The sequence below is a fragment of the Pelmatolapia mariae genome, linkage group LG13 (genome assembly GCF_036321145.2).
Source record: "Pelmatolapia mariae isolate MD_Pm_ZW linkage group LG13, Pm_UMD_F_2, whole genome shotgun sequence".
Taxonomy (NCBI): Eukaryota; Metazoa; Chordata; class Actinopteri; order Cichliformes; family Cichlidae; genus Pelmatolapia; species Pelmatolapia mariae.
The window spans coordinates 5,487,948-5,514,327 of record NC_086238.1 but is presented as its reverse complement, the minus strand read 5'-3'; the positions used below and the strand labels follow the sequence as shown (position 1 = coordinate 5,514,327).

The following is a 26,380-nucleotide window of genomic DNA, read 5'->3' as shown; positions in this document are numbered from 1 at the left end:
TTAAGAGATGACAAACGATACTCATACATACGCTTAATCATCAATGTTGGAGTGGAAATACTTGCTCCATGTACACTGACTGTTCTACAGTGCCAAGTTGGCTTACTTGTACAGTTTCCATTCATACTTTTGCTCCTCGATGAAGATGATTGCCTCTTTTTACTCAGCTGTAGTGTAGATTAGGTTTTATCAAGCCGTGAGGAAGAATTTAAGTATCACGCACAATTTCAAATTCAACTTTAACTAGCAAATAGGAAAGGCCCACCTTAGTCAGCTATAACGGCAAACGCATTTTATAGAATTATAACAAAATAAAGTTGAATTATGTTTGCAATAGTTCTGATACTTTGTGTATTTATATTTTATTATATAAATTGTTAATGCAGGGCTTTTATATGGAGTGTGGAGTTGATGCTTTTATTCAAGGATCCAAAAATGGTCAGTTTCTTATTTATTGTAATTATTTTGATGGCTTGTTCTGCTTGAGGCTAATATTTCTGTAAACATGGAATTAGGGGAAGCTCACAGACACACCCTCTTTTGTTAATGTGGCTTTTTGCATGTTTCTTACACGATTCTTGTTATGATTCTTGGCTGGGTCTGTGCTGAAACATCTGTTTCATGCTTCTCGTGTGTGGTGCTTTGCACTCCATCAACTGAAACCTTTGCAGTCATCCGTGATGAAAACATAACTGGTGGTTTATAGAGCACAGGAATGTTTTCAATGACAAAGTGAAGATTTTTCTCTCACCACAAGAGGGCAGAGGAAACTCTCTGCAATCACATCAAAAACTCAAATCAAACTGTGGATGCTGCCAAAAGTTTCTCTCTTTGCAGACTTTGTAAACCTCTTATATTCCACCACAGACTCATCATGCTCTCCTGGATAAAGATAAGCACAATACTGAAACATGAGCACATTTTCAGTGTTTATTTCTTTCAAGTCATCCACATAATAAATAGAGACAATTCAAACCAATTACACTAGACTGAAAAGAGGGTGACATAGCTTGGCTTTGCTAGGCTCTAATGCGGCAGGCACTTAAAAAAGATTAGTGTGTATTATTTAGAAGGATTACAGTGGGACTTTTTTTTTTTTTTTTAAATAACACCATGAGGCAGCTTCCTGCTACTAGGCTGTCAACACAAAAGTGAACAGGAACAGGACATGCCTAAAAGCATATAAAAAATAAATCTGTTTCTAGTCTGCAAACACACAACAACCAAAACATCTGTAGATTTAAAAAAAAAAAAAAAAAGAAATACAATTTTAGGTATTATTAAAACCTTAGCATGCAACATAAGTGGCTGAGCTTGAATACTTTTTCTGTTAAACTATGCATTAAAACGTATGCACTTGATGAATTCGGTATTATCTTCAAACTAGTAAACACAGGTTTAAGCAAATAATGTCTTTCAGGACCGAGCTAAAGCTCACTCTGCCATATTGTTGTTGCTTTTCTTTTTAAATCAATATTAATTACAAAATGCATAGAAGCATAGTCCTCATCGTCTTCTTGTTCACTTGCTACTTTAAGCCGTCATCAAGACTCCACTAATACAGAGAAATATGATTCACCAGAAAGAGTGACTTGGGTTGTGACATGGTGCACATGCTGTGAAAGCTTTCAGTTTTTCTTTTTTCATCACGGCACTTTGACTTTACTACCACAAGTGGATTATTGGTTAAAACTATTTACTGTAGTAGTAGTAGTAGTAGTACAAAGTAGACTACTTTATTTTGTCAGTAACAACAACTCAATCAACCAAAACGTTGTTGAGTACAGTTGCAAAAAGAACAGACCTTAACCCTCCCTGTATATTTAAAAACAGATTCAAGTCAGTGGCTTGGCCACTGTTTAAAAAAAAAAAGACTAAATACATTTCACCTTGCATAATTATACACATCGGATTGTACATAACTATTTCAATTTTTTATATATTTTTTTTAAGTCTAGCCCAGTCCAGAATTGTCGACTTTTAATTTGCATTAAAGTGAGGATTTGATCTCTTACTTGGCCTGCTCCAAAAAATAAACACTGGCGATAGTACATAAATCCAGTGTTACAATAATGAGTATGAATGGATCACACAGTTTAGTACAAGTAGATCTGAGAGGTGACAGAATGCCAGTCCTCACTTTGAACACTCTTTTCAGACGTGAGGAATTAGCTAGCACCCTTAAAAGCTCCCTTATTTTCTTGGCACAAAGTGGTTTGCAAAATTCCTCAACACTTAAATGCTTTTAACACCTCTTTATGCCTGTACAGATTAAAATAAAGCTGTTATTGAGTGCTAATTGACACAAGTTAAGTAGAAGGTGTAAATTAACTCTTGGTAAATAATAACATCATTTGAACTATGACAGCAGGCGGGAAGGGGTGGGGCTGGGGGGGTGGGGAGTCTGGGTTGACTTTGGCACAAGAGTGCAGTTCAGAGGTGAGCCAACTTGTTTCTCCTGTACACCGATGGAGTAGTTCCAAAGAGTTTGTGACAGAGCTTTGACTGGGGGAAAAAATTAATGTTGCTCACAGGATTTCTTCTTTATCTGAAGATCTCAGTCAACTTCCGTTTGACTTTTAATGTCCAGTTAAACGGGTTAGACCTCACTCACTGGCAGAACAGCATCCTCTAGGTTCAGGGGTGTTTCAGGCATGTGGGGCTCAAAGCTGCTCCGCCGGCGCCACGGTGACTCCTCAGAGCTGGCGACGTTGGTCACGGGAGCGTCGCAGGTCACTTTGCCAGGCGTGTTTCCTGCAGGGACAGGCGTGCTGGCGTGTGGCTGTGACTGGGGCGTGGCAGCAGGCTCATGAAGTGCTCGCTGTCCCATGCCAGACTGTGAGCGTGTGCCGCACGTGATAGCACTCCCCCACTCTGGGTAGCATGGTGGCACTGCAGATATGGGCGAGCGAGGGACGGGGGGACCCGTGGGGGTGCGGTAGAAAGTGGAACGGCTGCCGTGTTCCTGCAGCAGAAAAAGCACGAGGAAAGAAAGAGCAAGAATGAAGGAGACAAGAGGAGTTGTTGTTAGTGAGATGAGTCAAATCCTGACATGTGTACTTTATGTGAGAAGAGCCAAAGTTAGTTACAGACTTGGAATTAGCGCCCGCATTTGAGGCCTGATGCAGCTTGAAGTTGTAGGTGCTCAAGAATGAAGCATTGCTAGAGTATGGAGATGACGGCAGTAGGAGTGGTAGCAGTAGAAGTAGAGGTAGCAGGAAAAGTAGTGTCAGGAGGTTTTAGTTTTGGTAGTCTCAATAGGTTGCAGTAGAAGTTCAAACAGAGTGCAGTGGTTGGTTGTTGCTCATTATTTCACAGCTTTTCAGATTTCAATCTCTGAGAAAAAAAAGATGTATCAGAAGAAATAAAAAAAACTCAGTACAGGTAGAAAAAAAAAGGGTTAGGCAGCAGGAGGTGAAATGTAGGTTAGACAAACACTCTGCAATGCTCTGTAATGCACCAAAATACGCACATGAAAGCGCCACCTTTATGGCTGTATATTTTTAAACATAGCCTCTTCACCAAGATGCTTATTCACGGTAACACCATATGACTTTGCAGGCCAGTGCAACTTCCTAACTATCACTTACGCGTCACAAAATTTAAGAGTAAGATTGTAGCACAAACATGACAGAAAACCACAGTAAGCGTCACAAGTGTATTAAAAGTTCTTTTTTGTTCTCGTCGTTGAATCCAAATGTCCAAAATCAAGCTCATGTCGAAATTTAGCGGGCAGTGGGAGGGGAAAGATTAGACAAACTGTATGAAGGGTTGGGGAAACCCAAAACTTTACTGCAGTGCCAGTTGTCATCCATTGTAGGCATTTAAAGCTAACCTGCTCTAAATTTGACTTTTTTTTCTCTCTCTTTTTTTTTTTTTTTAAAAAGAGTCGAGCCCGACCGAAACAGGATATCAAAGCCTGATGTTTTCTGATTTAAAAATCCAATATAGCCGCCGATATTTTCTTTTCATTCAGACACACAAAACAAACACTATTTATTCTTTTATGTGTCATTATTTATGATTACATACCAACATAATAAAACAAGATTATTTTTAAATTGCATCACTGCAACAAGTGTTGGCTGACCTGTGTTTGTGTAAATCCGCTTTGCCCACTGGGAAGTTGCAGAGTGCCTTCTGGTGGACAAGCTATGTAACCACACGCCACAGTTGAAGGGTGTTTCCTTCTGTCGCTTTATTAACTTCCCTTGTTTTCATCGACAGTCACAAATGCCAATACTGATATATCGACAAATAGCTAATATAGGCCAATATATCAGCCCAACCGATAGCTGTTTAAGAAAAAACCCCAACATGTCACTATGAAAACTGAGTCTGTGACTCTGGACCAGTGGATTCAGCTTTGGTGAGTTGTTGTTACACATTCACAACATTCAGAGATGTGCTTTCGGAAGTCAACATGAAAACAAGTATTTTATTGTATGGGAACGTATGAGAAAGAGAAAATAAACATACAGGCAGCGAACAGGAGGGAGGAGAAGAGACAAGCAGGATGTCACACATCTAAGACAGGTACACAGCTGCAGCAGACTGCAGAGATAACAGAGCACGGAGGGAAGAGAAACAGAAGGTGTGAAAGATGCAGTAATAAAGACACAGATACAATCAGGCTTAAACTATTCATAGCTAAGCTGGTCAGACAGTTCATGCAGTCAGAGCATATTTGTGCATGAATATTTCCAACTTTGCAATGAAATGTCATCAGCAACAATGAAAACATGGGAAAGCTGTGGATGAAGATGAAGGAGACTGCAGGTCCTTGTGATGGTCAGTTTAGAGTCATTTTGTACTGTGGCAGAAAAAAAACTCTTCATTTTTGGCATTTGGAAGACTTGAAGTATGCTTGATTTGCACTGCCATGCCTGTGCCATCACATGCAAGAGAAGCAAGCACACCTCGACTCTTAAAACACCTGACACACAAATTGCATCCCTTTAGCTGCAAATATTCTAAATGCAAAACCCCTAAACTTTATGCTAAGCTTGATATCAGAGAGCTGCAAAACAAAACAAACAATCAAAAAAAAAAAAAGCAAAGGAGATTGAGGGGTGAAGATAAGCAGCGAGAATGAGGATGTGAAGGGAGGAGGAGCAGTTGTTGGGTAATCACAGCCATACGTAGGGTGTGGTTGGTTCAAAGCAACAAAAAAGAAAAAAGAAAAGCGCATCAGATGTGCAGTCGGATCTGATCTGTTCCCCTTCGTCCACAACCAAAAGGACCAGCCAATAAGTGAAAAAAAAAAAATGTATTAAAAAGCTGAACCCAGAGCTTAAAAAAAGGGGGGGGAGTGGGATTTAGACGAGCTGACATACGTGCTGCTGCACTCCCCGATTCGGGACGTATACCTCTGTATACAAGGGTTCGACAGCCGTCTGGCCTGCCGCATCTGCAACAACACAGTGCAAAGCAGGATTAGAGCAGATGGGCCATCTGCCCACTGGGAAAGGAGAAGAAGAGGTGGAAAGAATGTGAAAGGAAGAAAGGGAGAAACGGATTGAGAAAAGAGGCACAGGGAAGGAAAGACAAGCTAGAGAGAAAGACACAGAAGGCAAGAAAGGAAACCATAGAGAAACAGACGCTTTGCGGATAATGACTTCAGTCTAACCAAAAGGGACCAAATGTGGCAGAGGCTGGTTTTCATCTGCAGTGAGGACAATGGAAGTGGTTTATTTCACTGCTCACCTACCGGGTCAAGCTGCCCGACTCCCTGCACGTAGACTGCTGAAAAGTAACTAATGCTCAACAAGTGGTGACAGCTGGTTATCCATTACCCACTTTAGCTAAATCAGTTCAGGGGCAACCCAGTGGAACTGGAGCTAAGTGGTAGCCATGAACTTCAATGTCCCCAGTTTGTTTCCAACTGAAGACTTTTTTGCATGCCATCAGTCTCTCTATCGCTCTCACTTAACTGCAAATACATTTAAAGAAAATAATTTCAAAAAAGTAGTATTAAAAATAAAAATCAATCCCGTTTGTAGGTGGTAATGAAGAGGCTTGAGGAACATTCAGAACAGTTTTGAGCAAAGTTCAAGCTATAATTTGCCCCCCTTCCCAAAAGAACCTTTAAAATATTACCATCACCTTTTTTTTTTCCCCAAGTAATGTTCTCATTCATGCTTCTTCGTAGCCTGATTTTAAACATCACAATCCCCTTTACAGGTCCATAGCTCAGGAGTTAGAAATTACAAGTCTATGTCATTCTGTACTATGCAACTACAACACAATATTGTTAAAATACTATTATAGGATGAACCAAATTCATGCAGAAAAAACGGCACAGTCAATTCTCCTATTATGCATTTGTTTACAAAGAAGTAAAAGAAAAAGATTGCCACTGAAACTGCATGAGGACGTGTAAGAATAAGAAAAAACAAGCGGCACAAGTGAAACAACACACAAATCAACCATATCATCTTGACTACTACAAACCACGTCACTCAGTAAGTCTCCCATTCTACTCATGCAAGTAAACGTCAGGGCTGACGTTACTTTTGATGTTAAGCTTTAATCTAATTGCAGTGACTTATATTCCCTCCCATGGTGGATTTGTGTTGTACCGTAGTAGAAGATACTTACCGTGGCAGCTGACCTCCCAGGGCCCCGCTGGGCCACAATGGCCCCCGACACAGCCTTGATCCAGCTGTGCATCTCCTCTGGACTGTCCGCCTAGTGGAGACAGACATGAAAAGAGGCAGAACGAAAGGAAGGAAAGAATGAGAACATAAGGAGTGGAAATCAGGATCGGAAGAGGCGGGAAGGGTAACATGTAGTTGGCAAAGATGCAGACAGACAAGACTGAATACCAGATTCATCAACATTAGTAAGCACTCACGTCTGAGCCATTCTTTTCATCACAGAGAGTCGCATACCTGTATGTAAAACGTCCTTGATGTGGTGACAACTTCAAATAGATTATCTCTCATCATAATGTCACTACAATGAAGCAGAAAAAAAACCAGGATCAAATTTATCTCATCTGTATCTTTATCAGAAAAGGTAAGCACAAACCACCGAGACAAAGACATTTTTCTGTACAATGGAAAAATGTTGGGACTTGTTAGATACCTCTGCTTGCACTCCTGGACTTTGTGAACTTCTTTTAGTGGGATCATTCTGAGAGGTTCTTTGTCCTAAAAACAAAGAATTAACTTTTCATAACACAGGACAAATATTATTTATAATGCATTCACATTTAAAATGCTGTATCTAATGGGATGGCTAAAAAAAGGTGCAGAGTTTCTGGTTCACAGGGGAAGGAGGTGGTTAACTTTCCAAGAAGTAGCAAACTGCAAACACTAATGGTTGCAACTTTCTTGACACAGCCCTTTGATACAGCAGACAGAGAGTCTGTGTCCTTGAGGCCTGTTGATAGCCAAATAGACAGATAAAGTTGTCAAATAAGGGCAGACCTAGACAAGGACAGGGTAAGGGACGTACAGTATTATCCAGAGGACAGTCTGTGTGTGTGTGTGTGTGTGTGTGTGTGTGTGTGTAAGTAAGAAAACCCGGAGGGAAGGAGGCATGATCGGACATGTACAGTGAAGGCATTGAATTCCACAGGCTATGAATAAAGCATGTTGGAACTCGGGGTTGTGTTTGCAGATACTCCCCCCTCGGATTCTGGAGGAGAATCAAATGTGTGTACTACAAATCTACACATTCCATAAAAGCTTCATGTAACTTAATCACAGTTAATTACCAAATCTGACTTAAAGTAACTCATTGAATTCTCTTCGAGAAGAAAATATCGCCGTTTCCAGTTCCTCATCTGGGGAGAAAAAAAAAGATTTAAAAAAAAGATTCAGATTACAGAAGCACATCTTTTTATACTTCTTACACATTTTACTTTACTGTTGGGTCTTTCTAAAAGTATAGAATTGTACACATAGGAGGAGCTGAATTTTCTTAGACTATCATTATATTAATTGTAATTGAGCTTACCTACCCTATTTTTTAATTGGGTCCCTGAGCAGAACTACTGCACAGGGGAACCCATCTGAACACCAACAGAAGGACAAATTAAATTAACTAATTTTAAGCAAAAAAAATAAATAACCAAAAACAGTGTCAGTGGTTGTGTCAGTGCTCACCACAGCTCCTTGCTTGACGCAGTAGCCTGACTTGATGACATTGTGGTCCTGAGCTGGCCTCCCCAGGAAGTAAGGCAGCTGGCTGTGGGAACGCTGCATGGCCTCACGCTCAGCTCTATCTGCACCATCACCTCCTTCGTGCTGGAGGGTGAAGGACATAAAATAATGTCAATTTGAAGTTCATTGTGAAAAGCAAACAGATTTTGCAAACACAACAAATTGCCACTTTGGATTCTGTGATGACAAACGATCAAACAATGATCCTAGTTAACTGAATTTTGAGAAAAAGACATTGGTCAAGAAATAAAAATATTCACCAGTCACTTTGTTAGGTACACCTGTTCAACTGTTAACACTCATATCTAATCAGCCAGTAACATGGCAGCATGCATTTAGTCCTGAAGACACGGTCAAATCGAGCATCAGATTTAAGTAACTTTGAACATGGCTTTGACAGGCTGATCTGAGTGTTGTAGAAACTGCTTATCTACTGAGATTTTCCCACACAACCACCTCTATAGGGTTTACAGAGAATGATCAGAAAAGAGAAAATATCCAGCGAGTGACATTTCTCAGAGGCCAATGGCCAGAGTGCCTGGAGCTGATAGGAAGGCAACAGTAAATTAAATAACCACTTGTTACAACCAAGGCCTGCTGTGAATACACAGCTCATCTAACCATAAAGCAGGTGTGCTAAAGCAGCAAAGGAAGTCATGGATTCATCCCATTTTACATCAATGATCCAGGATGCTTCTGGTGGCGCAATGGTGTGGGTGATATTCTTATTGCCCCATTTTGGGTTCCAGCATTTTCAAATCACAGCCAACCTGAGTATTATGGCTGACCATGTCCATCCCTCTATCTTTTAATGGTTACTTCTAAGATAACATTTTTTGAATATGCCAATGAGTTCACTGTACTCAAACCAACTCCAAAGTCCCCAAATCACAATCCAACAGAGCACCCTTGGGATGTGGTGGAATGGGAGATTCATATCACGGATGTGTAGCAGACAAATCTGCATCTTTGATTCTATCACGTCAATGAAAACCTCAGAGGAATGTTTCCAGCACCATGTTAAATCTCTAACACAAAGAATTAAAGCAGTTTTGAAGGTAAAAGGGTATCTAAAGTTGTATTTGGTGACCTGACTGGTAAGTGCATAATTACTGTTAAAAACAAAACAAAAACAACAACCTGTGATTAACATTACGAAGATTGTTGCACAGACATTAAGATACAGCAGTAGTTTCAACATCGGAAATTAAGGATCATTTCCTTTATCAATAAATTATGGATTAAAGTAGTTATCAAATGTTATTAATCATTTATTGGTTCAACAATAGTTTTGCACTTTAGAACATAGAGATATCAGTTTCTCCAAGATCAAAGTGAGGTCTTTAAATTGGTCGATTTACCTGACAGATTATTTATATTCAGGTTAAAACTGTAGAAAAACTGTTCTGTGTTTGAAGCTGAAATTTCACACGTTTGACAGCCTGAACGCAGCTCTCGTTGGGCACTTTTGCTAGGTGAAAACTAATGATCTAAAAGTTGGAAATAGCTTGACTAAATCGTTCTAACAGATACAATATAAAAGCAGCATTTTGGGAATAGTCTAGTTTAAAAACAAATTTACACATTTTCTTTTGAAGGATTTCCCAAAGGTGGGATAAACAAAGTACATGTTATCATATGTATGCATGCAAATTAGAGCTGGGCGATATAAGATTTTTTCATATCACGATATGTTTTTTTCATTTCAGGCGATAACGATATATGTTACGATATAAGCCAAATTATAACGGCGCTGGCACGGCTGGCAGCCTTAACCCAATTTCCCTCGGGATGAATAAAGTATAATCAATCAAATAACTATATTTGTAAGATTTGAATGTGCCGTTGCTCACGAGTAAAATGTGAAATAATCTGCAGCTTGTTTTGATTTAAATATTTATTTCCCATAATAAGTTCAACAGGGTAGATGTACTTAAGGAACATGAGACTTCAGTTTCAGATAAATAAAGGCAAATATTGCAAACTACACAAAAGGCAGCCGCTAAAGCATTTAAGTTTCAAAATAGAACAAACAAAACAAACTACTAAATTGTCAATTCCACTTAGAAACAAAATTTTAATTCTAAAAATAAATCTTAGTTCGTTTTACAGAAGAACAGACAAAATTGACTAACTTTTGTCAATATCAAATAAACTGAGAACTAAAAGGAAATTCTCAATCTCTCCTTGTTGTATAGCTTAGCTTTTCAAACAGTTTTAACAGTGACTTTAGTCTGACAAAAGTCGAATGACGAATTAGCGCTTTCAGTCAGAGATTGAGCATGCACCGGTTTATTGTATTTCCAGAGTTGCTTTCGGCACAATTTACAGTGCGCGTTACTCTGTTTTTTGTCAGACTTGAAATAGCCGAAATACCTTCGCACTACGGAACTTCTATGGCCCTTCCGTTCGACAATCTCTCCGGCATTGGAACCATCATCTGTTTTTTCTTCGGTAACCTTCGCTCACGCTCTCGGTTGATTTTTCTGTAGTCGGCAAACTCATTTCCTTCATTACCCGGGCGGCCCGGCTGCAAAAACAAATACACATGTGCGGCTTGGCACTTGTGCTGTACGTAACAAGTCACGTGACGTGACGCTGCGGCTGTGATTGGTTCGGCTCTGCGCTACTTAATTTGGATTGGCTGTTCTTTTTTTTTTTTTTTTTTTTTTTTTTTTTTTTTTAAGAGGACAAGAGGGATGAGGCCTATCGCAATAGTTTAATTTTTCTATCGAGAAAAAGTTATTTCGCAATACATATCGTTATCGTTTTATCGCCCAGCTCTAATGCTGGGCGATTGTAATCAAATACAATATGTGGTTCACTGCATTCACGGGTAAAGTTTACCTGTGTTTGGGTGACTATGGGCACTCCTCCAATTATCTCAGTCTTATAGGAGACTTGTTTTTTGGGCCCTGCAACATCTGGCAAAGCCTTTTGGTTCTCTGAGTTCTGCTGGCCATCAGACAACTTTGGAACCTTAAAAACAAACAAACACATACACACACACACAAAAGCTTTAGGTATAAATAGCCTCTTTTTACAAACTTCAAGCCAAGCTTCATGAAACTTTATGCATGCAAACTCTGACAAGCCTTTTATCCCCATTTCCCCTCCGCATGCCTAAAACTTCATTGTCCTTTATCCCAGAACTCTGTACAAAGCAGCATCCTGTTAGTCATGCTCTGACTAACTTCCATCTAGTTCCTTGAAAGAGGAAGAAATAAAAGTTTTTCCAAGTGATAAAACATAAACCATAAAGAGCAGATTAGAAAAGCTGAATCTGAGATGGGTGTGTGTGTCTTTTGTTTATCATCTCACAGTGATCTTGGTGGCTTTATTGAGAGCGTTGACCCAGTCGACAAGGTCCTGCTGATCATTGGCCTGCAGGAAGAACTTCCTCATCCCAGCATTGATGACTTACAGATGACAAAAAAAGCATTGGGAACAATAGAAAAAGTGAAAGTACATTCAGCCCTCTTCTGTCACAATCAGACTACAATACACCCTCTGAATTACACACAAATACACATACAAAGACATATTATACAGGACTGAAGTGTGTTTTCAGCCCTTTCTTGTATCAGTGTCAGAACACATCCACCGCCACAGATTTCTCTGGAAGTGAAAAACAACTGAGCCAAGGGACTCTCCCACACACACCCAGCAGCATTTTCTCTGCATGGCGATGATGACCCAGCTAGACTCAGCTGTCTCCGTCTGCCACCACCTACCCACGTCTAACCATGACGGGGGGGGGAGCTCACAGCCACCAACAACCAAATATTCTCACACGGTTTTACAGCCATATGAACATGAGAAAACTGCATTTCAATCATGAAGAAATTTTTGGGTCAAATGCTGATTAGCTATGGATCAGGATTTAGATGCTGAAAGAACTAAAGTCTCTTTTCTCTCTGGCTTTGCCATAAATCCTTCAGTTCTGCAGCTCAAACCGTCCCTGTGTCTCCTCTATTTCCTTCTGACACCATAGCAATAAATTACATTAAAGCTGGCCTGGTAAATCAGGCGGGGGAGAGCTGTGAAAAGGCAAACTCTGTGGCACAATGAAGATCATTCTTCCCCGTTCTGTGTATTTAGTCCAGATCTTGGACACCTCAATACATTATTCCACTACTTTCCTGCAAAATAATTCTGTCTATCTGGCCTCAAGCAGATGACCAGGAGGAAATTGTCCAACAGTCTTGAGCTAAAATCTGTCCACTGTTTGTGGGAGAGGTAAACTACTTGGCAGTAGTGGAATTGCAGTGGTATCTTTGGCGCTGGAATGAAATCTGGGAGAAGGGGTATCAGATCTGACTCATAGTTACACATAACAAAACAATGCATGCTGCTGGGAAATACAGACAAAAGCCAAAGTTCACACAGTTGCTCTTAATCTTTCTCCATCGCATATGAGCTGCAAACAAAAGTCTGTTTGTTTGATTTTTTTTAAACTATAAATTAAATGTCAACATTGCTTCACCCTATATGATGCCTTGACTTGCTGGACACAGGAAAAGGGGAGGAGCACGATTCATGGATATCAGACAAAATTTAAAAATAGCTTCTCACGTCTGCGAATCAGGTTCTGATTAGGATGTCGGCATCCTGTCATAACCTCAACAAGGCAACTGCTGTGCACACAGCCAGATATACACACGCAGTGTGAACATATTGTCACACACTAGTATTTCCTGCTATTGAACTGGACAGATGAAGAGGTAGGCTAGTAAACAAACACTGCGATGAAGGTTTACTCTTAAAAAATAAATACATCTGACAGTAGTTAATAGTTTTTATTAAATATTTTTTTCCCATCTTGGCCACATGAGGTAAGAAGACAAATACAAATAGGGCTCTACTTATTTCTTTGTTGAAAGACATTGCAAAGAGGACATCAAACAGTATTAAAAAGCCATCAACACCCCATAAATTATACCCAGTCCAGGTAAAATACAAAGATTCTATAATTCACTCATACAAAATGAGCGTCCTTATTACCCTTTTATTTTAACATATAAAATGAATTACCGTATACCATTACCAGAAGTGTTCATATTACACAAAGTTTCAATTAATGAGGTCAACGTATGGAGAAGTAAAAGCTCAGGCTACAGACTGCTCTAAACGCTCATTTTCAGACATTTTTTTTTTGTGGAGATATTCCAAACAGGGTCATCTCAGTCACTAAACTGAGCACTGAAGCCCCACACATTCACTGTTAAAACCTTCTGCCTGCAAGAGGCAGCCAATCAGCTTGCTTAAAGGAAGGATGGCTTTAAAGCAAAAGAATAGAAATGGAATAACTCTGGAGTTGTACGGAGGCCCAGAATTAGACAAATAAAGAATATTTTGTACTATAAATCATGCAAAACAACTCTAGTCTTCTTCTTTCTGCTGCTGCATATTCACAAGGGGTTGCCACAGCGGATGGATCCACATTTTTGATTTGGCACAGATGTTTACGCTGGATGCCCTTCCTAACACAACCCTCCCAGGGATTTCTAGACAAATGTGTTACCCACTACACTATGGAGCTGCTAAAGCTACTCTTGTGAAGTCAAAAAATAAAACTATGGAGTTGGAAAAGAGCACAGTAGGTCCATTTTAAAGATAGTAAGTAAGAAAGTTCTTGTATAAGAGTCAGTTTTCTAATCACAGGGACCCACAAGCATACCACAAGCACAGAGTAATGTGACTCATTTCTAAAGACTGCAGAATCAATGTGCATCAAGATTAGCTAACAACGCACCAGAAGAACTTATACCTTTATAAAATGTTTTACTTATTGTAGTCAGCAATAGGTAACGCCCCAGGATATCCTTATTAACTAGTAGGTGAGAAGAATGAGATTAAAACCTTAGCAATACACGAAAGACTGTTTTAAAATAGGACAGATAATAAATTCTACCTATAGTAGGGCTGCACGATTTTGAGAATGAGAATCACGATTGTTTTGCTTAGAATTGAGATCACGATTCTCTCACGATTTTCTTTTCCAATATAAATATTTATTGCACTTATTAACTGCACATCAACTTCGTAACAGTTGAGACTGAACATAAAAACAATAAATGTCTCACTTGTCTACTCTTACGTACAAAACCTTAAAATACTTTTAACAATAAGATTTTGAACAGTATTCTTTCCGTGTGTAAGGTGATGAGAGAGGTAGGTAATAGGTATGTTTCTTAAAATGTAAACCACAATTATTAACAAAATATAACGCTTGACATGACAATATGATAGTTGACCATGGCAGGACCACAACAGAGAACATAGTCCTTTTTTTATGCAGCCAGCTGCTTAAAGGTTTTTAAGCACCCTCCTTTAATCCATGTGCTAGATTCTAGCCTGTGTGATCCTCGGGGAAAAAGGCAGTTTGTAAGCACCGACTTTTCATGGTGAAGTCCCTGGTAACATAATGGACTGTCAGGCTCATGTATGGCTCCACAGTTCGGCTGGACCATAAGTCTGTTGTTGCCGCAAAATGTTGTACTGCTTGTAATTCCGTCTCCACCGTTGCTCGACACTGCGTGTATAGAGCAGGTAGTGCAACATTTGAAAAATAGTTGCGGGACGGCACTGTGTAGCGTTTGTCTAGGGTGTTGATCATTTTCCTAAATCCCTCGTTTTGCACAGTGTTGATGGGAGCCATATCTTTAGCCAGGTGATAAGTGATAGCCTCCGTAATTTCTTTGTGTCTGCGGGAGTTCGATGGGTATGGGGAAGCGCTGTATAAGGTTCCCGTTATTGATGTTTGGGTGGTTGACCGGGACGGATTTTCTCCTGTCACTTTCTTGGCCTTTACAGCTTCGTCATATTGCACTTTATGGTGACGTTTAAGGCGGTTATACAAATTCGTAGTGATAGCTTGCGGTGCTGCTACTATGGCAAAACACAGCTTGCAAATGATATCTTTTTGACTCTCATCGTCTTCTTTGAACCCAAAAAACTTCCACACGGAGGAATGAGAACCTTTTCTTGGAATGAATGTTACAGTGGGGTTGTCATTCTCACCGCCATCAGCGAGCTTTTCCTCTGCGCTCTTTGTGTTTTCTCCCCTCAGGCACTTTCTCTCACGTGCGCTCCGTTGTTTTTTCCCTGCCAGCTGGCTTCTGTATCACGTGGTATAAGGCTCCGCCCTTGTCATTTGTTGAGCAGGAAGAGTGAGCGCTTGTTTTCATGCAGATTATGTCCCGGATCAAAATGCAGTCCAATCGTCATCTTTTTTTCTTTTTTCTTTTTTTTTAAATCGTTGTCATTTGGAAATGAGATCGCACATAAGTATGAATTGAGATCGTGATTTTCTAACGTTTAATTGTGCAGCCCTAACCTATAGAATAGTTAAACGTGGTCAACAAAAACCCAGGCCATTAACTGCTGGAGCATCGTGCATTTTTCTACATTAACTAACCACGCAACGCTGAACAATGCTGCTTGATCAGTGGTGGAGAAAACCTGAGAAAAGCTGCGCTTGACCATGTTGAGAGAGCAGACAAGGACAAAAAATAGTCCTCCCTTAGGTTATATTAAGGGTATCCAGCTTAGTCAACATGTGGTTAAACTCACCATCATTGCTCATGTTTTCAAAGCAGTTCAGACATTTGTCAAGTTGTATTTTTATAAAGACGCAAGATGTTTTCCTGTTTAGTATGAATAATACTATGAATCATATTATCCAAGGCTCATTAGTGACATCATTGGAAAATGTGTTCAAAATAATATTTGAAATGCAAGATGTTAAAAACAAGAGTGAAGTCTTCTGTCAAAAACTTATGCTTTTATTATGCTAATATCCTGACTGGAAGAACAGATTTGATGACGTGCATTTTCTTACCGAAGCAGAATTCCGCTTTAGGCCTCAGCTTGGTGGCATCGCTGACCTAAATAAGAACAAATCCCACAGACGTTAGTGTTCAAGCTCAACTAAAAAATGTGAAGTCTTCCAGTTGTACATAATCTTGTAGCTCCAGTGATGATCTAGCTTACCTTAGAGATGTATGTGAGCTTGAGGGAACCAACACAGACCGTACCAACAGGCAAGTTCTGTGGGAGAAGGTGGAGAAGAAAAATACTTGCAATAAAAAGGAAGCTCAAGCTAATGATGCAATTACGCAATACAATACACAATACAAGTGCCAGTAAGGCGGGCCTTTAGCCATAGAAGATCAAATGTGATCTGGTATGGGGGTGAAGTTCTGCAAAGCCAGTCGATATTATAGAGTAAGTACAGTATGTGTTGGCTGCACTCCATCCAGTTAATGTCAGTGCCTTCCTGTGTTTCTGAAACTGGGAGATCCAGATTTAACGTCATTAAAATTTAACTTTTTTCAATCTATAAAAAGAAAGAGACTTATTCAATTATTTACAATTTTTTTCCTGCTCTACATCATTTATGAATACTTGATGTAACAGGGCACTTAACAAATACAGCAAATCTAAATCAGATTATGTGCCAACAGAGGACATATTACACTATATAAAAAGTGACACTATGGGGCACAGAGTAGACACTGATGGCCAACCACTACGGTCAGTGCAAATATTACTGTAGTCTCCTTGGGCCCCTCTCAACAACATGAGTACATTCTACCCCCTATTTAAATGGATGAATACCTGCAGCCTGCACGACTGCTGCAAAACACACCAACCTCAAAACATGCTGATACTAATGCTGCACATGCGTGCTGGTTAACATCAGTTAGGCTTGCAACTGGGCATGTGTGAGTCACACAGCTTCTGCTGCAGATAAGAAAAGCACCAAACACACCTCCAGCTACAAGTTACTCCCCTGTGTTGCAGTCCACAGACAGCCCTTTCTGACATGATTTACAGGATTGTCTGCCAATAGTTACAACACAGACACCGCATTAGATCTGAGATCCTCCTTTGTCTGTAGTATGTGCTTTCCAAGCATGTTAGAATGTAATTTTCAAAAAACATAATTTATAGAGACGGCTCTGCTATCAGTGGCTCACAGTCAAGATACACCTGCATGAAAGCTAATCATCTATATGATAACTAAAATTTGCAGCATGTAGTTTCCCAGTTTGCCTGTACGGTTACCCTGAGGACACCCTCCAGTAAAGCTAAGAGCTAAGCTAACACATCTCTGTGTATTTACCTGTGGGTTGTCCATGTACCACACCAAGCTTCCCTGTTGTGTGTCCAGTATGAAGTAACGGCGCAGGAACTTGCCGCTGTTCTCATTCTCTTCGATGTCCAGAAAGCCACAGATGCGGTTCTGTCGGTCCACGTAAGGCATCGCGCCACCGGGACATTCCCTGGCCCGCTTAGGCCGGGAAGGGAGAGAGAGGAGCGGGAGAAGAGAAGGGAAAAGCGGGACTGGGAGGAATTCCTTAAGGACACATTGAAAAGAGAGGAAAGAAAAATGAGTGAAGAGGGTGCGTGGTGAATGGGGAATTTTAAGTTTTCTTTGTGCAGAGTCTTGCTCTCTCTTTCTTTTGCTGTCTTCATCTACTGCATCTATGGTGTCTCTGCCACCTGGATCTCACTAGGCTACAACCAGTGAGGGAGATCATGTGACACAAACCACAACCCCGCCTTTATCCTTTTATATCAGCCTCACCCGCTCTCTCTTCCTCTTTTTTCCCCTGTAAAACATACTCTACACTGTCACTCTCTCTTCCACCCAGCCTGGCTTGCCCCCCACCCCCACCCCTTATCCCTCTTCCCTTGGAGTCTCTCTTTTCTCACTTTCTCAGTCATCTCCTCCCAAATTCTCTCTCATCCGATTTGGCAAGCCTCTGGCCAGCCCCTTCTATCCCCTCCCTTCAACCCGCCTCCCTGCCTCCGCAGCTAAGCACCGCTTGAGTATTGCCAAAAAAATACCAGTGAGCTCAGTCATGTTCGACACAAAGGAGAGACGAGAGGGACAAAAAAAAAAAAAAAAAAAAAAAAAAAAAAACACCCAAAGGACCCACGCAGGAGAGAGTGTGCAATATTTAACCTGCTGAGCGCTGCCACATCCCTGCTGCTCTCCTTTAATGAACTGAAAAGTAAATGTTTAGACCAACACATCTGAATGTGCGCATCTCAATGTCAGCACTCGCGTGGGTGGGCGCAGTGTTACTGTGGGGATATTGTCACATTAGCCTGTTTAAGCTGCTGTCTTTCTGAACCAATCCTACAATATGTGAGATGAGTCTGTGGAAGGCCGAGATAAAGGCGCTCTTTTTCCAGAACATTATGAGCACTGTGTGGGTGGATGAGGGCAAGGAGGGGACAAAAGGCCCGCTTGTTTTGCATTGAGTCTAGGCTGTTAGCATCTCAGTTAGTTTCTGGATCTACCCGTAAAATACGCATCTACCCATAAAAGTCAGCTTCTGAGTCATCCTATTTGACAGGCTACAGAAAGGAGCAGCAGTGTCGAGGACAACCATCTTAACGCTACGTACACACCGAACGTCAAGTGAGAGACGTTTCTGTGGAGACTGGCGACACTGTAAATAAAGTACTTTGCAAAAGTTCAGCTGAAGGCATGCTCATCCATTTTAGTGATCCAGAAAAGAATTTGACAAAAGATAAAATTAAATACACTTAAAGATAGGGAAGAGAAAAGGAGGATTATATCAAAAGTCTTAATGCAAACTAGATCAACACTGTACCAGAATTCAATTTTTAACAAAAACACATGAAATAAAGAAAATTCAATACGGATAACAGCTTTGTTAGACAAGATATGTACTAAGTAGCGAATAGGTATCAGGTAGAAAAATGCTTTTCATTATTCTTAGTTCCTAGCTTCTGTTGTACAGGGTTGTGTTTTTTTGTTTGTTTGTTTTTACACTAGTAATACTTTTTTTTTTTAAACCCATTTTTGGCATGTTCCTTTAGCTCCTACTTGAACATAGATACCCTCTGCAAAAAGATGTAAGAAAACACTGACTGATGAACCCATGGCAAGTACCATTAAAAACATGTAATCAGCAGCCGAAAGATTACAGATATAAAAACAAAAAAAGTGCAGTAAAGTCCAAAATAATTTATCAACCACATATGACCAACAAAAAGCAAACCAATTTTGACTCGTCAAACAAAAGCTTTGCTAGCATTTCATTTCCTCACAATTACTTGGGGAATCCAAACAGCCGAAGTGGATCTGCATCAGTACGGCTGATGCTGGTATAGATGTGGGAACATGAAACATACAAAGAAAATGCAGACTGGGTATTCAGCTTAAGTTCGCAGCATTGTTTTGTTTAGTTTTTGGAAGAATCAGGTAGATATTTGAGAGAATCTAATTTCCATGCTTTCTCAAATATCATCACAGCATTAACTTTCAATCAATCAGGTGAGTCCAAGGTTAATAAATTTATTTAACCCCTAATGAAATGTAAAAGCTTATAAGGGACTAGATAAATAATTGTACATGTTTTATATTATAAATAACTCTGTGAAATACAGCATTTCCTTCCGTTCTAAAAATTGCTGTGGAAACTCCTTTATACAAGGCAGGTGACAGACAGGAAGTAAACAATTAGACCTGTGCACTTGCTTCTGTTTGCAAAGTTGCTGAAAAGTTTGCAAATGACCAGTTGGTAGAACACCTGAAAAGCACAGCCTACTCTACCCTATTTGAATTCTAACAACCATAGTTGTTAGGGCAAATTTAGAAAAAGGTGGGGCAGTGAGATGATTGCTTCTGGATCTACATAAAGTCTATGACACAGATAATATTTTTTTAATTTCAACACACACAAGAACTTGTAACACGGGGGTCGTGCAAGGATCAATATTAGGGCACTGTTATTCAGCTTGAGCATCAATGATGTTCCATCTGTGTGCAATGATGTAAATGGTAAATGGACTGGTTCTTCTATGGTGCTCATTTACTCTACTTGAGCACTCGAAGTGCTTTATACAACATGTCTCATTCACACACATTTATAACAGTACTTTTTTTTTTTCGACAGTGCACGTGTAAAGTATTCACAGCACAGTTTTTTTTTTTTAATACATCTGCAAGAACCTCAAGCAAACCTTTTTCACTTTGTCATTATGGGTAATGTGTGTAGAATTTTAAAGTGAAAAATGAATTTAGTCCATTTTGAAATAACATTGCAACATGACAAAATGTGGAATAGGGCTGCCACGATTAGTCGACTAGTCACGATTACGTCGACTATCAAAATCGTCGACGACTGATTTAATAGTCGACGCGTCGTTTGAAGCTTTGTAAGACCACAAAAGACGCAGGAATAAGTAGTAGGATTTAAGAGTGTAATAACGGACTGAAACAGAAGATGGCAGCACTGCATGTACAAGGATGCCAGCTGCCGTTAAACCCCGAAGAAGAAGAAGTAGCTCTGTCCCAGAATTCATAGCGCAGCCCAGCTCAGTTTCCAACAATGGCGGCAGCTAGTTAGTTTTAATATTACTCTTATTATTCTTTCTGGGTCACAAAATAAACGTTTAATATATTTTCAGGCGAGAATGTAACTGTGTAAACCTCAAGTATCTGCTCAGTTTATCAAGACACCACATATTTTCAAAAGCGCTCCGACGTTTTCGGAGACGTCTGTTACCCACTAGCTCGATAGCTAGCCGGGGGCAAGGCTCACTAGAGCCCGTGAGAACACCGGACTCCCGGCAAATCGTTTTCAAACCCACCGCCGTCTTTCGCTACTCAGGTTAAACATATATAAGTCACTTAGATAACTTAAAAATATTATTGTTTGGCTTTTTTTTAGTATTTTATTTGTTCCTGAGTAAATCGGTTTGGCTGAGATTAAAGTTATAGTTTTTACACAGCTGAATAAACGTCAAGCAGACAACTGATTATCAGAAGTGTGAGATGCTCGAGAATATACTCCGGTGTCCTGTTATATTTTAGATAGCAAGGAGCAGACGGCTGAGTTTATTAAACTCCACGGAAACAATCTGCAAATTTCATTAAAATTTAATAAACTATCATCTTGTCTTTATTTTTAGTTAGTACATATCTTAAACACTTAAAGCTGTAAGCTAATGATAGTTATATAAGAGCAGATGCATGCTGGTGCAATAAGCTGTACGTTTTACGTCCAATGGATGCATGACCTGATTAGTCGACTAATCGCAAAAATAATCGGTGACTAGTCGACTATCAAAATAATCGTTTGTGGCAGCCCTAATGTGGAACAAGTGAAGCGCTGAGAATACTTTCCAGACACACATGTCCAAGTGCTTTCTGACAGTCACACTCCGGTGAACACATGAGGAGGAACTTAGGGTTCTATATCTTGCCCAAGGATACGTTGGCCAACCACCTATCTTCCAATTAGCAGGTGACCTGATCTATGTCCTGAGCCATTGCCATCCCATAAAAAAGGCCTGAGAAACATATGTCATTTTAAGACATGAGAAAGACTGCAGAGCTTGTAGTCAAGCCTTTAAATATAATGCAAAAACATTTCACATTGGTTTAAATCATGTCTTACACTCAGTATTGAGAAATCCACATTTCATTTACAGTTCGCATTTCACTAAGAAGTGTAAATAAACAGCAATATTGTTGATTAAATAAACAGTGTAGAGGAAGTTATATATCTAGGTGTCACTTCAGTTCACATCAAGAAGGTGAGTAATACCAAGGCATATTAAAACTTACTCACTGAAAGCAGGAGGGACCTGAATGCACCCACTCTTCCTGTTATCTATTGATTTATCTCTTGTTGGATCAGGTGAGACAACCTTGAAACCAATGAGATCATATCCTCAGTAAACACAGCAAATATTCAGTTCTCGTGATCAAGTAACAACTTTGAACTTTATGGTAGTTTACAAAATTGCACTTCCATCGATAAAAAGATTTGTACAACTTTGCTCAGGACAGAGAAGTGGCGCCTCAAGGTCAACTGTTTAAGTGTTTATAGTTCTTTCTTTCTTTTTTTTTTAAAAAAAAGGTTTTTCACTACCACTGTTTTTAAAGTCAACATACATGCCCATCTCCATACTCTTAACATCAAACATTGAAGCAACAGTGGACATTTTATCAGTTCAACTAATCACATCGTATATGAAATAAAAACTGTATTTTGGTGCATAGCAGTAAGCATGACCCCCCCAAAAAAGACTGTTTTGTAAAATGGCTGATTAAAAACATGTATGTCACAGGTCACCTGTCAATCTAGTGGGTCAACATTTAAAAAAAAAACAAAAAAAACAAAAACAAAACACACACACAATGACAACACAGACTAAATTCCAATGCTGTTAACCCAAGTTCACATGAGGTCTGTAGACAAGTAATAGTGGTGGAGTAGCAAAGGTAGCACTATCAGACAGGGCTCGGACTGAAGATAGCTACATCCCTAACATCTCCTGCAGAGGAAAAATGTGCATAATTGTTTATTAAAATGAGCCTTCTCCTTAAATACAGTTGAGATTATTTACACCAACGCTTGCTTTGAGCACATAACAATGAAGACACATTTATGGGACTGAATCTGAACTATCTGGGCCCCCAGAAGAAATTTGTTAATGTAGACAATTTTTTTTACTTCAGTTTCATTTAAAGTTTGTGTTTGACTTCTTTTCAGTAATAGTTATCACATCTTGGATTCGATTGACAATGTTTCTTAAAAGAATATGCAGAGAGCTAGATCTAGGTCTGAGACTGCGGTTTGGGGAAGGCCTCAGTGAGGACTGGTGGCAGCTCCCAGGCCAAGTGTTTCCCAAAGAAGGCATTCCCCAGAAGCAGTGATGACTGACCGTTACAAAGATCTTGATGAATCTGTGATGAAGAGCTGGATTTAATATGGTCAAATATAATGCACTCCTATCTACTTTCAGCTGCTCCCTTGTCAAAGGGGCTCATCACAGTGAGTATGTCTGCATGTGGGGATATATAATCCCTCACTGAGGATTATACAGGACATATATAGAATGTAACAGCACATCAGTAATTCAACTGTTGAAATAACAAATATAAGTTCATATTAATTCACCCGAGGTGGCTGTAAGCTACTATGTGTTACAGTGCAAGCTACCTCTTGTGCTTAGGGAAGAGCAAATACAGAATGGACAGAGTGTAGTTTTTGCACGAGTAGGTATTTTTGTGTCCAGGGTCAATGGTCATAATATCCTTACGATAATTCTGCTCCCTCGCAAGTAAATCTTGAAAATTTTCCTTACAGGACACGCATAATTGTGCCAAGGAAAGCAATCCACACATGGCAAGCAGTGATCAGTAACCCAGCCTCTATTTGAGTAGCATATCTGGGTTTCTCTAGTAAGGATTCAAAACAGATCACTACCAGGATACTTAGAAACGCAAAAATTCTGTCTGGGATCACACAGCACGGTTTTCACTGTAAATTGAACGAAGGAAAGATACAAGGAAACATTACAATAAATTGTCGAAAGTGCTAACCAGACTACAGCGAAGATTTACAAGTTTAAAGGTCAACCTCTTAAGATAAGATGGTGATAACAGCCCACTTCTTTCTAGGTCAAACATTTCCCAGGTAGGCTGACTCTTTAGATTTGCTGGAAGGCCTCACTAGCACAAACACTGTCACAAGATACGCAAGTCATAAGTCAACATTTAGGACTGGACAGTCAGTATTTTGTTTTCATGGTCCTAAACTGCTGCTGTAACATCTAAAGAACCACAGCAGCTGGAAATAGCAACTGCAGAGTAAAACTTTATGCTGCTTGTGTCAGCATGTGGATTGAAAAAACGCAACAAATTAAATAAATAAAAGGGAGAGAAAACAATGGTAAGGGATTAAAGGTAATTAACGAAAGGGGCAGGGGACTTCACTTGCTCATTGTGGGTCAGGCCATTCTAGTTCAAATAAAACAAATAATTTCTCACCAGAAACCTTTAAATAGAGCCCGGTTTCAGCCTTAACAGTTACTTGGTCACCCAGGTTTCTTGCACCACAGCAATACCTAGTCTGGATTATTCTATTTCCAAAGTAAGGCAAAACGAAGATGCTCAGTGGGTTTAGTCTACTAGCTGAGTCCTGCGCGTCTAAACCAAAGGACTTAGGAAACAAGAGTCCATAATCCCAGCGTAAATATAACATCACAACCACAAACTGTTAGCTAACGTTGGGTATTCCAGCTTACCACAACACGCTGAAAACGGCTGTGTTAGCAGCATCAGCAGCTGTGGCTCCCTGGCCTCAACTTAACTGAGAACGATATGGCTCATGTTAGCTTGTACTTAGCGTGACGCAAACTTGTAAAACGATTCGCAAGACACCGAGAATTACAATACACCACCCCTAATACTGCTTTTTCTTTACTGCTCGACCGTTTATAACTAGCTGGGAGAAAGAAGTTTTGTCACAAACGTTAACCTAACCCCGAGCTAACACTGGCGGCTCCTGCTAGCCCGCTTCGTTAAATATTAAACGGACAACTTCAAGTGTACGAAACAACAAAGTTAGTAGCTTAATTCATTTAGTTTAACGACTCGTGTCGGCTTACCCGAGTCGTCCCTCCTGTAAGTGGTGCGCTGAGCCGCCGTGGATCTTGGTTGCTGTTGGGTCTGTGCTCTATACCTCAGCCCATCTCCCCCGATCCAGGACAGGGCTCCAACACTGCTACTGCTGAGCGACGACCGCAGATCGTCTATTATGAAGATGATCACTCTGACGCTTAACAAAAACGTCGATAGCGCTATGTCGTTTAGATTTTTATTAATGTTTTTTTTATATAATTTTAATATGAATCCATGTGTAACATGGATTCATCCATGAGTTATATATTATTATTTCGATTAAATAATAAATAAAAACTAACACTAAATACTTAATTTGCATCAGACGTTTGAGCAAGTATTTTTTCAATAACATGCAAATATATGTGTATGTTTATATGTTTGATTTAATTGCAATCTGCTCAGTATAAATGTCAGCGGTATTAAGGGTGACCAGATGTCCCTCTTTATGTGGGACTGGACAGTATTTTTAAGCCTTGTCCACTCGTCAGAAATCTTGAGACAATGTCCCATATTTTGACTGCTTTGCGGGACAAGCGTTGGCATTTACTCCAGTGAATGTGAAGGGAAGGCTTTTTATTACAGCCTTAGCCTGTCTAATGCTATGCCCAACAGGGAAAGTTACAAGGTACCAAAAAAAAGTCACAAGTTTGGCAGATTTTAGTAATAATGATGAAAAATATTACAAATAATATGAAGAGGCAGTACTGAAACCCAGAGACTGTAAGCAGGCAGTACAGCAGCTGAAATAACAGTGAAAATGGGAACATAAAAAGATTATTACATGTCACCACAATTAAAAAAAATCTTTGTTTTCTCTTATTGTTGGAAGAGCTGGGAAAGTTAGATTCAAATATAATATATCTGACTATTTGCTAGCATTGTGTACCACTTTCTGCCACACAAACACTGTCAAACCAAACCAGTCAAATCAGTCATATTTAAACATTATCCAAATATTTGGTGCTTGAAAAATGAGTGCAGAGTGAGAGGTCTCTACATAATAATGTGAAAATGAAGCACTGGGTGTAAACCTGGACGGAAATCAGCAGAGTAGTGATTTAGCGACATCTTACGTTTAAAGCCTGCATCCACCGAGTCCTGCGATTATCCCGTGGTGATAAATAGACATTTGTTGTTGCGTAAGATGTGTAACAAAGGAAACCTTTCTTTATGCAAAAGTGCCTCATATTTTCTGTTTTTAGTTTATTTTTAATAAATATAACTGTCTGCTGCTATCTGTCCATACGGTTCACTCATGCAGGAGAAAATGCATGCAACTCCCAGGTCCTGCATCCAGATGCAGTTTCGGTAAATGTCTCATGTATGACTGTAATGGAGTTTCTGTGAACTAAAGTAATTTATTTTCCATGCATGCCGCCTTAAGTTACAGCTAAGAGCTGTGTTACGCAAATGCATGCAGTAACGTGCAACTCCGTCTTCTTCTTCTTTTAAGTCATGCAAAATGGAAACAGCTTCAGCAATGAGTGGGATAATGGGTAGGCAGCTGCCACTGCCTTTCACAATTGTTCTTAGTCATAACAGCAAGCCAACCTGTTTGCAGAGGCAGATGATGGGCGTGAACAAACACAGGAACACGTACTGTCTGCGGGCTAAGAAAACTTTGAAGAGGAGGAAGAGAGGAGGAGCAGGCGGTGTGCTGATGTTCAGCAGGTTCCTGTGAGGTTTCTCGCTTTCTCTTCACTGTGAACTTGTTACTCCTCTCGCCTGGCGGGTTGACAAACGA

The 26,380-nt window shown here is 39.9% G+C and overlaps 1 protein-coding gene across 9 annotated transcripts; it reads right to left on the bottom strand.

Moving 5' to 3' along the window:
- Positions 1-916: 916 nt before the first annotated feature.
- On the bottom strand, positions 917-24,743 carry LOC134640315 (pleckstrin homology domain-containing family A member 1-like). Of its 9 annotated transcripts, none has more exons than XR_010095446.1 (15): positions 24,621-24,743; positions 17,302-17,535; positions 16,167-16,223; positions 16,015-16,060; positions 11,493-11,590; positions 11,019-11,150; positions 8,115-8,255; positions 7,724-7,792; positions 7,090-7,154; positions 6,894-6,957; positions 6,601-6,690; positions 5,337-5,410; positions 4,480-5,221; positions 3,094-3,336; positions 2,855-2,965 (listed from the first exon to the last, which is right to left on the bottom strand). XR_010095446.1 is itself a non-coding variant. In XM_063492007.1 (14 exons), exons 2-14 carry the CDS (start codon positions 17,440-17,442, stop codon positions 2,734-2,736), a joined length of 1,284 nt encoding a protein of 427 aa, XP_063348077.1. In that variant the 5' UTR covers positions 17,443-17,535; positions 24,621-24,743; the 3' UTR covers positions 2,624-2,733. The 9 variants fall into 9 exon arrangements, 4 of the variants coding, with proteins under 4 accessions (XP_063348078.1, XP_063348077.1, XP_063348079.1 ...); XR_010095444.1 differs by having other exon boundaries at positions 4,091-4,554; XR_010095445.1 differs by having other exon boundaries at positions 4,480-4,554.
- Between the last annotated feature and the right edge of the window lie 1,637 nt (positions 24,744-26,380).